This window comes from Caloenas nicobarica, chromosome 25, assembly GCF_036013445.1.
Source record: "Caloenas nicobarica isolate bCalNic1 chromosome 25, bCalNic1.hap1, whole genome shotgun sequence".
In the NCBI taxonomy this organism is placed as follows: domain Eukaryota; kingdom Metazoa; phylum Chordata; class Aves; order Columbiformes; family Columbidae; genus Caloenas; species Caloenas nicobarica.
The window spans coordinates 250173-263979 of NC_088269.1; the positions used below are offsets into that span (position 1 = coordinate 250173).

Here is a 13807-nt window from a genome sequence, read left to right on the forward strand (position 1 = left end):
GACACCCTCAAGATCATCTTATCCAGCCATTAACCCAACTCTGGCACTAAAGCATGTCCCTAAGAACCTTATATATATGTCTTTTAAACACCTTCAGGGATGGTGACTCAACCAATACTTGGACAGCCTGTTCCAATGCCTGACAATCTATTCCGTGAAAAAATTTTTCCTAATATGCAAACTGAACCTTCCTGGGTGCAACTTGAGGCCATTTCCTCTTGTCCTATCACTTTCTACTTAGGAAAAGAGACCAACACCCTCCATGCTACAACCTCTTTTCAGGCAGTTGTAGACAGTGGTAAGGTCTCCCTTCAGCCTCCTGTTCTCCAGGCTACACAGTCCCAGTTCCCTCAACTGCTCCCTATCTGACTTGTTCTCCAGACCCCTCACCAGCTTTGTTGCCCTTCTCTGAACTCACTCCAGCATCTCAAGGTCTGTCTTGTAGTGAGGGGCCCAAAACCACACACAGGATTTGAGGTGCAGCCTCACCAGTTCCGAGAACAGGAGTATGATCACTTGCCTGGTCCTGCTGCCCAGACTATTGCTGTTGCACGCCAGGATGTTGCTGGCCTTCTTGGCCAGCTGGGCACATGCTGACTCATGTTCAGATGGCTGTCGATCAACACGTCCAGGTCCTTTTCCATTGGGCAGGTTTCCAGCCGCTCTTCCTTGAGCCTGTAGCGTTGCATGGGGCTGTTGTGACCCAACTGCAGGAGCCGGCACTTGGCATGAAATTGAACAAGTCTAAGTGCTGGATCGTTCACCTGGGATAGAGTAACACTGAGTGCAAGTGTAGATTGGGAGAGAGTGGCTGGAGAGCAGCTCTGCAGAGAGGGATCTGGTGTGATGATGGTTGGCCACAGGGTCAATAGGAGCCAACACTGTCCCCTGGCAGCCAAGACAGTAAACCACATCCTGGGGTGCATCAAACACAGCATGGCCATGTGGTCAAAAGAGGTGACTATGCTGCTGTATTCAGTGTTGGTGCGGCCTCACCTTGAGGGCTGTGTGCCGTTCTGGGCCCCACATGTTATTACAACAAGGATGTGAAGGCCCTTGAATGCATCCAGAGCAGAGCAACAAAATTGGTGAAAGGGCTGGAAGGATTGTCCTCTGACGAGCAGCTGAGGACTCTGGGCTTCTCTAGTTTGGGGAAAAGGAGGCTGAGGAGTGACCTCATTGCTTTCTACAGCTTCCTGAGGGGGGGACATGGACAGAGAGGTGCTGAGATCTTCTCCCTGGTGTCCAGTGATATGACATGTGGGAATGGTTCAAAGCTTGGCCAGGGGAGGTTTAGACTGGATATTAGGAAACATCTCTTTATCAAGGCTGGTCAAAAACTGGAACAAGCTTCCTAGAGGGGTGGTCAATGCCCCAAGCCTGTCAGTGTTTAAGAGACAGTTGGACAGTGCCCTTGGTACCATGATTTATCTTTTGGTCAGCCCTGAATGGGTCAGGTATTTGAACTAGATGATCATTGTAGGTCCCTTCCGACTGAACTCTTCTAGTCTAGTCTAGTCTAGTCTGTTTTACACATATACCTGTACAGGGTTGATCCTGGGCTCAAACACTCAGTCTGCTCAGTAGCCTCCCCAGGACACCGGCCTTGCCAGTTGCAGATACCAGGACCCATGAGCCCCCAGGGCTGCAGCCCCATTCCAGATACTGGTACAGACCCCCCCAGTCACACACATGCACACACAATCTTATGTCCAGTCACTCTGGTCTCTCAGTTGCTGGCACCAATGACATACGGGCTGTCTGACCCCTGGTCCTGCTCCAGTTGCTACACTTACACATTCACGCAAAGAAGAGATTTACTCACATAGCAAAGACTTAGAAATTAAGTTTAATGAGAAGACAGGACAGATTGCACTGGTTGGGGTCCTTCCCCAAACTTCCCATGATAAGTCCTGTGTAATCCAAAAACGTTCTTCCCCTGCATCTCCTAATGTGTCCTGCACCTCTAGGCAACAATCCCGTTAGTCTAAATGGTGATCCAGAGAGCTACTCTCAGGTAATCCACTTGATGGGCTTCACACCTGGACAACAAGGCTGATGGCTCTCCCAGGGCAGCCTTGGGACAAGATGTTTAGTCCTCAGGAGCCTGTAATTTGGGTTTCCACTTGCCAATGAGCCTCTGTGCTCTTCTTGGTTTTGGAGATGGGCTCGTGATGAGCTGGTGGCTCCCGAGTGATGGTGCTGGGAGCAGTCGGGGCAGGATATTAACTGACTTACTCCTACTGCCATTGTCAGTGCCTTCTTTGTGTGTGCAGAGGAGCTTCTTATCACTTAACACAATCCAACGAGATAGGACAAGAGGAAATGGCCTCAAGTTGTGCCAGGGGAGGTTTAGATTGGATATTAGGAAAAAATTCTTCCTGGAAAGGGTTGTCGGGCATTGGAACAGGCTGCCCAGGGCAGTGGTGGAGTCACCATCCCTGGAGGGGTTTAAAAGGTGTTTAGACGAGGTACTTAGGGACATGGGTTAGTGCTAGAGTTGGGTTATGGTTGTACTCGATGATCCTGAGGGTCTCTTCCAACTGAAAGGATTCTGTGATTCTATAAATCTCCTGAGGTATCTCTGGAGGTTACATACATATGCATTGGTATTATTTAACATATGATAGCAGATCACTGGAATTTCTGTCCAGAAATGCCTCACGGTTAAGGGAAAAGCTGTGTTGTTATACAGGCAATGGCTTCATTCAGGGCCAGTATCACAGTCTTGTTTCTGAGACTGTAGATGAAGGGATTTAAGAATGGGTACAAGACGGTGTTCAGCAACGCTACAATTCTGCTGTTCTCCAAGGAAACATCTTTTGAAGGACACAGGTAGAGAGCAATGCAGCTCCCATATGCAATTCCCAAGGTGGTGAGATGGGAAGAACACGTAGAAAAAGCTTTTTTCCTCCCAGAGGCTGCTGGAAGATGTAGAATACAGAAAAGGATGCACAGGTAAAATGCCAGAGTTAAACATAAGGAACCCGGAATGACAAAGGATAAGAAAACAGAGTCTATTTTCCAAAGCAGGCTGGTGTCAGAGCAGGACAGTTTGAATAAGGGGGAGTTGTCACAAAAAAAGTGATGGATCTCATTTGAGCCACAGAAGGTCAGCTGGGAGAGGATGACCAGGCGGTAACTCAAGAATGCGAAGCCTGTGACCCAAGCAGCAACAACCAGGTGGATGCAGAGCTGAGGCTTCATGATGGCAGCATAACGCAAAGGCTGGCAGATGGCAACATAGCGGTCAAAGGACATGACAACAAGTAGAACAAACTCTGTACAGCCCAGGGCAAAATAGAAATAGGATTGGGCAAAGCAGCTGCTTAGTGAGATTGTTCTCCTACCAGAACCCAGGATCACAACCAATTTTATGCTTGTGGATGATGTAAACCAGATTTCCAGGAAGGCCAGATTGCCAATGAAAAAGTACATGGGGGTTTGTAGGCGGTGATCTGCATACGCGAGGAAAATGATGGTAGTGTTCCCCATCACTGTTGTCAGGTATATGAGCAGAAAGATCAGGGAGAGTACGGGCTGTAGTCTTTGATAAAGCCCGGAGAAACCCTCCAGGATGAACTCAGTAACTGCAGTTCTATTTTCTGGTCCCATGTTGAATTTTGGTTTGTCATGCCAAGACAGGAACACGGCAAAAACCAAGTGTGATAATTCACAGTCTGGGAGAAAAGCCCTCCAAAACCTTCTCTGCTTCTTTCCTTTCTTGCAGTCTTCCTCTAGTACACAGATAGAGGACTTCAAGCATTTCTCATACCCTGATTTTTCTGTATCAAATTTCAGTTGGAGTTCTCAGAGAATTTGTTGTCTTCTTTCAACATTTTTCAAACACTCATAAAGAATTCTTTCTTCATAACAGGGGATTTTAAAGTCTGTTAGCTATTTTATCCCATTCCTGGCAAATTCCAAATTCGTGCAGACCTGTTGCAAACATCTGTCACACCTATGTGGCTAAGTCATCCCTTCTCTTGCACAAATGCTAAACTGTCAAATCAAATCAAGTCAAATCAAATCAAATGCAGGTTGAAAGCTTTTCTTTCTACTTTTCAGTACTTGCCTTTTTGGACTAGGAATCCCTGAGTAACTATCGATTTCAGAATAAGCAGTATCAAGCCTCTCTTTCGTAGTCCCCTGCTTTCTTCCACAGCTTCGTGCTCTCTGTTTCTTCAGGAAAGGGGAGAGGAGGCTGGAATAGGGACCAAGTATAACTCATCTTCTTTAGTACTCTAAATAATGACTGAAATTTGTTATGGTTCCACACAGTCTCATCTGACATCCATCTGCACTGAAATGCAGCTGCTTCCAAACAGTTGCTCATTGTTATTACTATCAAATGGCCTGACCCTTTTTTTTCTCCTTTTTTTTTGTTTCCTCTAATTAAAAAAGTCCCTCTGTGCCTGTTTACATCCAGATCTCTAAGGAAAGCATGAAGTAATTCCTGCAAAGAAGCTGTAACAATCAGGTGCAAACTTCAGCGTAGAATCAGATGTAAAGAAATGTGATGTAACTCTCTGGGGGTCAATGAGCAGAACAGGGAATTTGGGGAGCTGATTATAGATTTTCTCCAAAAAATTTGAGAAAGAAACATTATTCACCGGCACTGCTCTGTTTATGTTGTCACCTTTTATGTCTCCTCGTCTGCATGTTTTGGGGTTTTTTTGGTTTTCTTTCGTCCCTCCACCTATTCTGTCTTCCAAAACCTCTCCAAGGAAAAGAATAATAGAGTAAGTCAGGTTTGAAGTGAGCCCTGAACGCCACCTTGTCTCATTCTCCTGCTCAGGGCAGGGTGAACCAGGTGAGGTTGTCCAAGGCCTCTGCCCAGCCTCTGCTGTCATCCACAAAGAAGCTGAAGGTTCACTGCGTCACATCATACAGGGGGAGAACAAAGACATTCAACAGTGCTGACCCAAGTGCTGGTCACTGAGGGATTCCACTGGTAACTGGTTCTATGGGGCACTTTGTACCACTGCTGACATTTGGGCTTCATCATCCAGCCAGCTTCCTAGCCAGCATCCACTTCTTTAGCCCAGAGAGCATTAATCGGATTATAAGGACATAATGAGAAACCAGGTCAAAGGCTTTGCAAAATTCCAGGTACACAACATTCCCTTCTTTCCCTGCCCATTTGGGTTCAGCAATCCCTTCCTTGTTTTCCAAGTGCCTGGACACGGCTTCAGAAAGACTTGTCCCATCCCCTTCCCAGGGATGGAGATTGGCTGGCCAGCCCCTAATTCTCCCAATACTTGTTCCTGCCTTTCTCGAAGACAGGTTTGACAACTGACTTTTCCAAGGACCTCAGAACCTCTCTGATTGCTCTGGCACATTCGAGACCACAGTCCAGAATCACGGGTAAGGATGACGTAGCAGACAGGAGCATGTGAGATTAATCTGCCTGGGCCAGTGGGGTTTGTTCCTGGAGTCACACACAGAAATGTCACGGTTCTGTCAGGTGTCCACATCTGAGCTGGCCTCATGGACTCCTTATGCACCCAGGGATCTTCAGAGACGGAGTCTGTCCCTTTTACGCACAGGGCCAGGAGTCACAGTGTCCCTCTGGCCTCCTGTTGCTACTCCAAAGGGACGGGAGGCACCTCAGCCCTGTGGTGTGTCACCCTGCTCTGCACTCATCTGAGATGTCCCACGTCATGAGGAATGGACACAGGGACATTGGTTAAAGGAAGCACATCCCAGTGCTGCATTTAGGCAGTTTCCACGGGATGTTACTCCCAACGAGAAATGACCTCAAGACCCTGTCTGCCCCATGAGCCATCATGGAACCTCCAGGAATACCTGATAGTGTTTGTGCTCACTCGAGTTCATCTCACCTCACGTACATGATGTGAGTGCTCATATCTTATCTGTACAATGAAACATGGACTTCTGACCTAGTCATTCAGTGTCATTCCATGGAGGGACAAAGAACCTCTCTGAGCTGGGGTGAGAGGCCAGGGCTGGAAATGGAGGTTGTGAGGGGCCAGTTCATGACGATTGCCCTGGGGCAGATTCTGTGGGGTGTCCAGCGCCCACAAGCACAGCCCAGACCCTGCTCTGCTGGTTCTGCAGGTCTCTGGCAGGAGGCCTGGCTGTGAGAGGACACTGCTGTGTGCCCAGCCCTGCACACACACTGTTTAGCTGTACACTGGTGTTTGCAACTGCAGGCCACTTTTGTAGGCATATGCTTGAGAGAAACTTTGGAAGAAGATATAAACCATCAGGCCCTGCCCTGAGGAGATCACCTTTCTTTCTGGAAAGGCTGTTCTGAGGCCAGCTCTGTCACACAAGTGCCCATTGCCTGTCCCTGCCTGCGCTCACAGGACTGACACACAGCAGGATGGTGACCAAGCTGCCAGAGCACTCAGGCCTTGCACCAACACAAGGGATCAGAAGGAGGGTGGAGAAGTGAAATGAGAACAGCTCTGGAAGGCCAAGCACTGGTGCTCCCTGGCACTGCTGCTGTTCTGGACTCCTTTCCCTCCACCCATGCACAGGAACTGTCCATGCAGCTCCAAAAAGGCCTTGGAGGAAAGATCTCATGAAAACAAAACGTTGCTGCAGGGCCCTTTATTTTGGTTAATCACACAGAGAGCGCAGCTCTTCCTTTACACATCCACTCCATGAGAAAAACGGACGGAGAAATAGAAATGAGATTAAAATATTTTAAAAAGTTAAAAACAACAAAGGAAGAGAGCCAGAGCATGCAATGAGTTGCATTATAACTGTTATGCATAAGAAGATAATCAGTTTATTGCTTCAGAAAAGCTTCCAGTTATCATTTTCCACACAGCATCCTTCAGCTCCTGGTTCCTCATGCTGTAGATGACGGGGTTCACTGCTGGAGGCACCACCGAGTACAGAACAGACACCACCAGGTCCAGGCTTGGTGAGGAAATGGAGGGGGGCTTCAGGTAGGCAAACGCACCAGTGTTGACAAACAGGGAGACCACAGCCAGGTGAGGGACACATGTGGAAAAGGCTTTGTGCTGTCCCTGCTCAGAGGGGATCCTCAGCACGGCCCTGAAGATCTGCACATAGGACAGCACAATGAACACAAAACACCCAAATGCTAAACAGACACAAATCACAAGATGTCTGACTTCCCTGAGGTAGGCTTCTGAGCAGGGGAGCTTGAGGATCTGGGGGATTTCACAGAAGAACTGGTCCAAGGCATTACCCCTGCACAGTGGCAGTGAAAATATATTGCCCATGTGCAGCAGAGCACTGAGAAACCCAGTGCCCCAGGCAGCTGCTGCCATGTGGACACAAGCTCTGCTGCCCAGGAGGGTCTCGTAGTGCAGGGGTTTGCAGATGACAACATAGCGGTCGTAGGCCACGATGGTAAGGAGAGAAAACTCTGCTGTGATCAAAGAGGAAAAAAAAAAAGAGCTGGGCAGCACATCCTGGGTAGGAGATGGCCCTGGTGTCCCAGAGGGAACTGGCCATGGATTTGGGGACAATGGTGGAGATGGAGCCCAGGTCGAGGAGGGCGAGGTTGGGGAGGAAGAAGTACATGGGGGTGTGGAGGTGCTGGTCACAGGCTATGGTGGTGATGATGAGGCCGTTGCCCAGGAGGGCAGCCAGGTAGATGCCCAGGAAGAGCCAGAAGTGCAAGAGCTGCAGCTCCCGTGTGTCTGTGAATGCCAGGAGGAGGAACTGGGTGATGGAGCTGCTGTTGGACATTTGCTTCCTCTCACATGGGGCACTGTTATAGGAGGAAAAGGCAGTGACAAGTTAGGTGAGACTTGTCCAAATAAAATGAAAGCCATTTTGCACAGACTCTCCACCTGTCACAGACCCTTTTCTTTTTCCAGGGCATATTCCTTCAGCTCCATGGCCAGAGCCTTCTTTGATGCAAGATGCAAGGCCTCTGCCCATGGGCTCTTGATAAATCAATCCGACTCTGCAGAACTGAGTAGGGGCACGGATCAGTCCTGGTGTTCAGCTTTCTCAGATGAAACCACTGCTAATGCAGAAAGGCCTGTCAGCATCTGCACTGCCAGTGCAACGGAATGGGAAATGGCAAGGCAGTTTAGGAGTTCTGTGTTTTTTACATCCGTCCCCCATCTCCCCTGGAGAGTGTTGTTGGGTGTCAGAAACCCTCAGCATTTCTGTTGCACTCAGGGAGAACAGAGCGAGTCCTGCGAGACCAGAGGATGCCTGTGGGTCAGTGCAGAGTGAGGGCAGCTGCTCTGTCCCTCTGTCTTGCTCCAGCTGCCCTGGGCTGGCACCTTTCTGAGATGGAGGCTGATCACACTGCCACGTTACTCTGAAAAGCCACCAAGCACTGCTGAGAGCAGAGCGACCCACCTTAGACAACAACATGTCTCACCCTTTCCCAAGGTCTCAGCACCTCACGTTTAGCCCAGGACACACTTGACACATTTCACAAACCCAACAGCATTTTCTTGGTCACAGCAGCTCTGCACTTCTCCATGGGGCTTTCAGATACACAAAGATGCTGTAGGACAGGTTTGCATCCTGGAGGGCAGCTCACAGCTTGGAAGGAAACCTCAAGGAGATCGTCAAGTGTCCTAATGCTGGCATTTGTTTCAGGGAGACTCAGCTCATTCCCCAGCCCCACAGACTGCATTGCCCACAGCCCCACAGGTCAGAGGAAAGCTGGGACACATGTTCCCATGGACACAGCTGCAGGAAAGGACCCACAAGATCAGGCTGTGACTCTGCAGCTGAAACTCCCATCCCCAGAGAGCCTGACAGCAAGAACCAGATCACAACAGTGACCCAGAGCAGTGCAGCAAGAAGGACAATGTGGTGAGGGTGGGTGTGAGAGAGGTCAGGGCAGAGGCAGCCGGGCACTCAGACAGTGTCACCCTTCCCCAGCTGTGCAGCCACCTCCCACACACCAACATTGCCGGGCAGCTGCTCTCAGCCCCTGTGCTCTGCAGAGGGAACTGGAGCTCTGGCTGCACAGGAGCTGGTTCATGCCTTGGAGCCCCCGGCCCTGAGGGCGGAGGCTTTGCTGGGTGGGAGAGGAGGCGAGGGGGCTGCTCCGAGGAGGGATCTGCACTGGGGGGATCATACAGAGATTTCTGATTTCTCCCTTTCACAACATTTCGGGTTTTATTTTCCTCTCCTTCCCAGATCATATCCTTGCTGCCAGGAGATTTTTCTCCTGGGAGGTGTTTCCCTGTCCATGTCTCTTCCCTGTCAGCACTCACAGACCCCATCCCACCCTCTGTGCCTGCACCCTGGCACTACAGATCCTGCCTGTTCATAGGGCACTGCCTGGGAGCATCTTCCTGTTTGCAGGTTGGAAAACAGGACAGGTCAGACTAAGGCTAATGGGTCCAACAAAGGTGATGCAGGTGCTGTCCACAGGCAGAGGAGTGGCTGAAGGAATGTTATGAGGCTTCTGTCAGATGCACTGATCACTCAGAGTTGCAGTTCAGCAGTCTCAGTGTCTTGTATAAGCATGAGACCTCATTTTCATTTCATCCTCTCCTGCAATCCCCAACCCTTGGGATAGGAAACTGAAAGACAGGCTCAGGAAAGCTCCTTATCTGTCTGGTAATCCTTATATTGGTCTTCTCCTTGCGGCATCCACTTGCAAAGATCCTGGGGGTGATCTGGAGCTGTGAGCAGCCCTGACGCACACAGCACCCTCTCCACAGCAGAAGCTCCGTTCCTGCCCTGATAGGGGTGGCTCCTTCCCCCCACAGTTTCTCCCCACAGCACCATGGTGATCTCCCCTGGCAGGTGACAGAGTCCCTGCCCCGGCACAGCCCTGGGGTGCAGGGACGCTGCTCTGCAGGACAGCCCTGGGCACCCCTGGGTGCTCACCCAGCTTCACAGCTGTTCAACATTGCCTGAGAAGAGCCCCCTCCATACAGATCCCACAAGCTGTGTGGAGCGAGGAAGTTTACAATAAACACCAGGAAGAACCACTCTGAAGAGTGGGAGGTCCTGAGCAGCAGTGACTGGCCATGTGTGGGTGTGGGAGACAGTCAGGGGATGACAGGGAGAAACAAGGTTCTGGCTGATGGTTTTAGTGAATCCTTAAAACCACGTCTGAGCCCAGAAATGTAAAACAGTTGATGTCTGCAGGTGGAGGAGGAATAGGAGGAAGATTTTCCTGGGAATATGGAGGGAAGGCAGGTCTCTCTTGGGCTGATCATATATGGCCGTGACATTTGCATGCTGTGGGCATGGCTGTGCCTGAGAGATGAGGAATGGCTGCTGCTGGGGGGGGGCTGTACTCAGTCATGGCCCATGAGCTGAGCTTGCACACTTCCAGCTTTTCACCCTTCACACTTGGATGAACCTCAGGAAACATCCATGAGCCTGGAGGATGCATCAACCTCCTGGAGTGCCAGGGTATGGACCCAAATTGAGGATTCAAGCAAGTTTGGGACTGGGAGAGCTCAGGTGATTGAGGACCATTGCCAGGTCTATGAAAGAAGGTGGAGAGGTTTGGAGGAACTGGCAGGCATTACCAGCTCGCCAGAAAACCAGAGCCTTATGGTTTAAGTAAGAGCACTTGGCACCAAACCCACCACTCAAAACACAAATACACTCACAATGACCACAGGCAGAGCCTTGAGAAACACTGGAGAGAAAAGGTCTCCTTTGCCTAACCTTGGGGGTCGAGGCTCAGCCATTCTGATGATGAACAAACATGAGGGGCTGACATGGCATCAGAGCAAGCTCCACATTGACTTCATCACCTGTAACCAGCGTCTCCAAGTTTTTGCCTCACCAGTTACATCAGTGTCTTCTCCTCTGGAGCCCACCAGCCTGTGCTCTGCTGCTGGCCTTCCTCCCTCCCCTCTGGTACCTGGGACCCCACTGTTTCCTGGTCACAACAGCCAAGGTGGACATTGATGTTCACATTCCTCACCAGCTCTTTCTTATTTGCCAGTTCCAGATCCAGGTGAGCCTCACCCTTGTTTGCCCACCAGGCAGCCATGTTAAGAAGTTGACCCAAGATCCTCTGGACTGTTGGCACCTGCTGCTTTCCCTGGCCAGTGAATGCCAGGGCAATACAGTTCAGCATAGCAACCTGCTCATTGACTTGAGACTTCCTCAGGTTGCTGACAGAAGATCTTTTCCGTTTCTTCTCCATGATCAAGTAGTTTGTAACACTCGACACATTGTCACCCTGTATTGGGTGTATTCTCATCCCTGACTGTAACATTCCTGACCAACTCTTTCTGGTTTGCAAGTGTGAAGTCCCACAGGGCACCTCACCTCACTGACTCCTCAGCCACCTGTGTCAGGAAGATGTTGTCAATGAGCTCCAGACCCCTCCTGGATGGCTGGTACCTTGCAAATATTGGGATATCTTAGGTCTGCCATGAGGACACAGCCCTGGAAACATGAGGCTTCTTTCATTTGTCTGAAGGAGGCCTCATCTAATTCCTCTTCCTCATCAGTGAGTCAGTAGCTGATGTCCACCCACCAGAACACTGCCCATGTTGTTCTGCCGTCTCATGCTGACTCCTCAACTTTCAGCTGATATTCTCTGTCCCCAGGCAGAGCTCCACGTATTCCTGCTGCTGTCCCACATGAAGGGAAACTTCGCCTCTAAGTCCAGACCTCTGGCATCATGAGCACCAGAGCCCCAAGACCCCACAGTTTCTCCTGTAGGTGATATTTGTAGTGTCCTGTAACTCCTCATGCTGTTATCTTGGGATAGACACTCTCATCAGGATAAACCATCTGCATGTGAACACTAACAGCTGGAGCTCCTTCTCCCCTTGGCTATGGCTGTTGTCTCCCGCTCTGATGCCCATGAGGAGACAGCTTGTCCTTACAGCACAGGGGCCTCATGGCCTCCTTGTCCCCAGCCAGGAACCTGGGAGGTGTTGGACCATAGTCCTGCCCTTGGCCTTGCACAGCCCCACATCACACTGTCCCAGGAAGAGCCCTGGGCAACGTGAAGGGGACAGGATCTGCCTTCCCAGGGCTGTGGGTCAGGGCTTGGCCCTTTGGTTAATGAAACACATCCAGGTTTACTGATCATCAGAGAGACCTTCACCTTGCCTTTCCTGACCTGTCATCTCTAACCAGACCCTGGGGTCAGTTCCTCAGTAGTAACATTACAAGAAACTTTGGAGTTTGAATCTGACTTGGACTTCTTGAGAGGTTTCTTCAACTTCCTCCAGGGTCTGAGGTTCATGGACTCAGCACCAAACCCACCAGAGGGGTCATTAAAGTGCCTTGGGCTGCTCCTGCGCTGCTGAGCTGGGCTGGGCTCCTGGGACAGAGGGAGCTCATGGCAAGCGGCAGCGTTGCAGAGAGACAGCTCTGCCCAGGAGCAGCTCCTCTGCAAAGCACAGCAGGGCTGAGGGATCTGCCTGGGGATCTCAGGGAGACCAGCAAGGCAGAGAGAGCTTAAAGGTGGTCAGGATTGGGAGCATGACTGAGAGCTCACTGGAGGAGAAATCTTTGCAGCCCTTCACCCGGTAAGTCTCTGGGTGCAGGGCAATGCAGCTGTAGCTCGTGGAGGCATCTCCTAGAGTTTGGACAGGCACAGCTTGTGGGATCTGGAAGGAGGGGGCTCTTGTCAGGCAATTTTGAACAGCTGTGAAGCCGGGTGAGCACCCAGGGGTGCCCAGGGCTGTCCTGCAGAGCAGGGTCCCTGCACCCCAGGGCTGTGCCGGGGCAGGGACTCTGCCGCCTGCCAGGGTCAGTGCTCAGCCTACCCGGGAGATCCCCACGGTGCTGTGGGGAGAAGCTGTGGGGGGAAGGAGCCACCCCTATGCGGGTAGGAAAGGTGCTTCTGCTGTGGAGTGGGTGCTGTGTGGGTCAGGGCTGCTTACAGCTCCAGATCACCCCCAGGATTTTTGCAAGTGGATGCCTCAAGGAAAAGATCAATGCAAGGATTACCAGACAGATAAGGAGCTTTCCTGAGCCTGTCTTTTCAGTTTCCTGTCCCAACGGCTGGGGGTGCAGGAAAGGATAAAATGAAAATGAGCCCTCCTGCTTAAACAAGTCACTGATACTGCTGAACTGCAACTCTGAGTGATCAGTGCATCTGACAGAAGCCTCATAACATTCCTTCGGCGACTCCTCTGCCTGTGGACAGCACATGCATCACCTTTGCCGGACCCATCAGCCTTAGTCTGACCTGTCCTGTTTTCCAACCTGCAAACAGGAAGATGCTCCCAGGCAGTGCCCTATGAACAGGCAGGATCTGTAGGGCCAGGGTGCAGGCACAGAGGGTGGGATGGGGTCTGTGAGTGCTGACAGGGAAGAGACATGGACAGGGAAACACCTCCCAGGAGGAAAATCTCCTGGCAGCAAGGATATGATCTGGGAAGGAGAGGAAAATAAACCCCAAAATGTTGTGAAAGGGAGAAATCAGAAATCTCTGTATGATCCCCCCAGTGCAGATCCCTCCTCAGAGCAGCCCCCTCGCCTCCTCTCCCACCCAGCAAAGCCTCCGCCCCTAGGGCCGGGGGCTCCAAGGCATGAACCAGCTCCTGTGCAGCCAGAGCTCCAGTTCCCTCTGCAGAGCACAGGGGCTGAGAGCAGCTGCCCGGCAATGTTGGTGTGTGGGAGGTGGCTGCACAGCTGGGGAAGGGTGACACTGTCTGAGTGCCCGGCTGCCTCTGCCCTGACTTCTCTCACACCCACCCTCACTGCAGTTTCCTTCTTGCTGCACTGCTCTGGGTCACTGTTGTGATCTGGTTCTTGCTGTCAGGCTCTCTGGGGATGGGAGTTTCAGCTGCAGAGTCACAGCCTGATCTTGTGGGTCCTTTCCTGCAGCTGTGTCCATGGGAACATGTGTCCCAGCTTTCCTCTGACCTGTGGGGCTGTGGGCAATGCA

General features: G+C 51.1%; 1 protein-coding gene and 1 pseudogene across 1 annotated transcript; one reads left to right on the top strand and one right to left on the bottom strand.

Moving 5' to 3' along the window:
- LOC135998385 (ciliary microtubule associated protein 1A-like) overlaps positions 1-13807 on the top strand; it is a 175618-nt pseudogene that overhangs the window by 12632 nt on the left and 149179 nt on the right.
- Positions 2668-3615, bottom strand: LOC135998381 (olfactory receptor 6E1-like). Its single transcript, XM_065651549.1, has one exon. The coding sequence runs from the start codon at positions 3613-3615 to the stop codon at positions 2668-2670; it is 948 nt and encodes a 315-aa protein (XP_065507621.1).

Coding starts and splice junctions, on each gene's coding strand:
- LOC135998381 (XM_065651549.1), bottom strand. CDS start 3,615: ATGGGACCAGAAAATAGAACTGCAGTTACTGAGTTCATCCTGGAGGGT.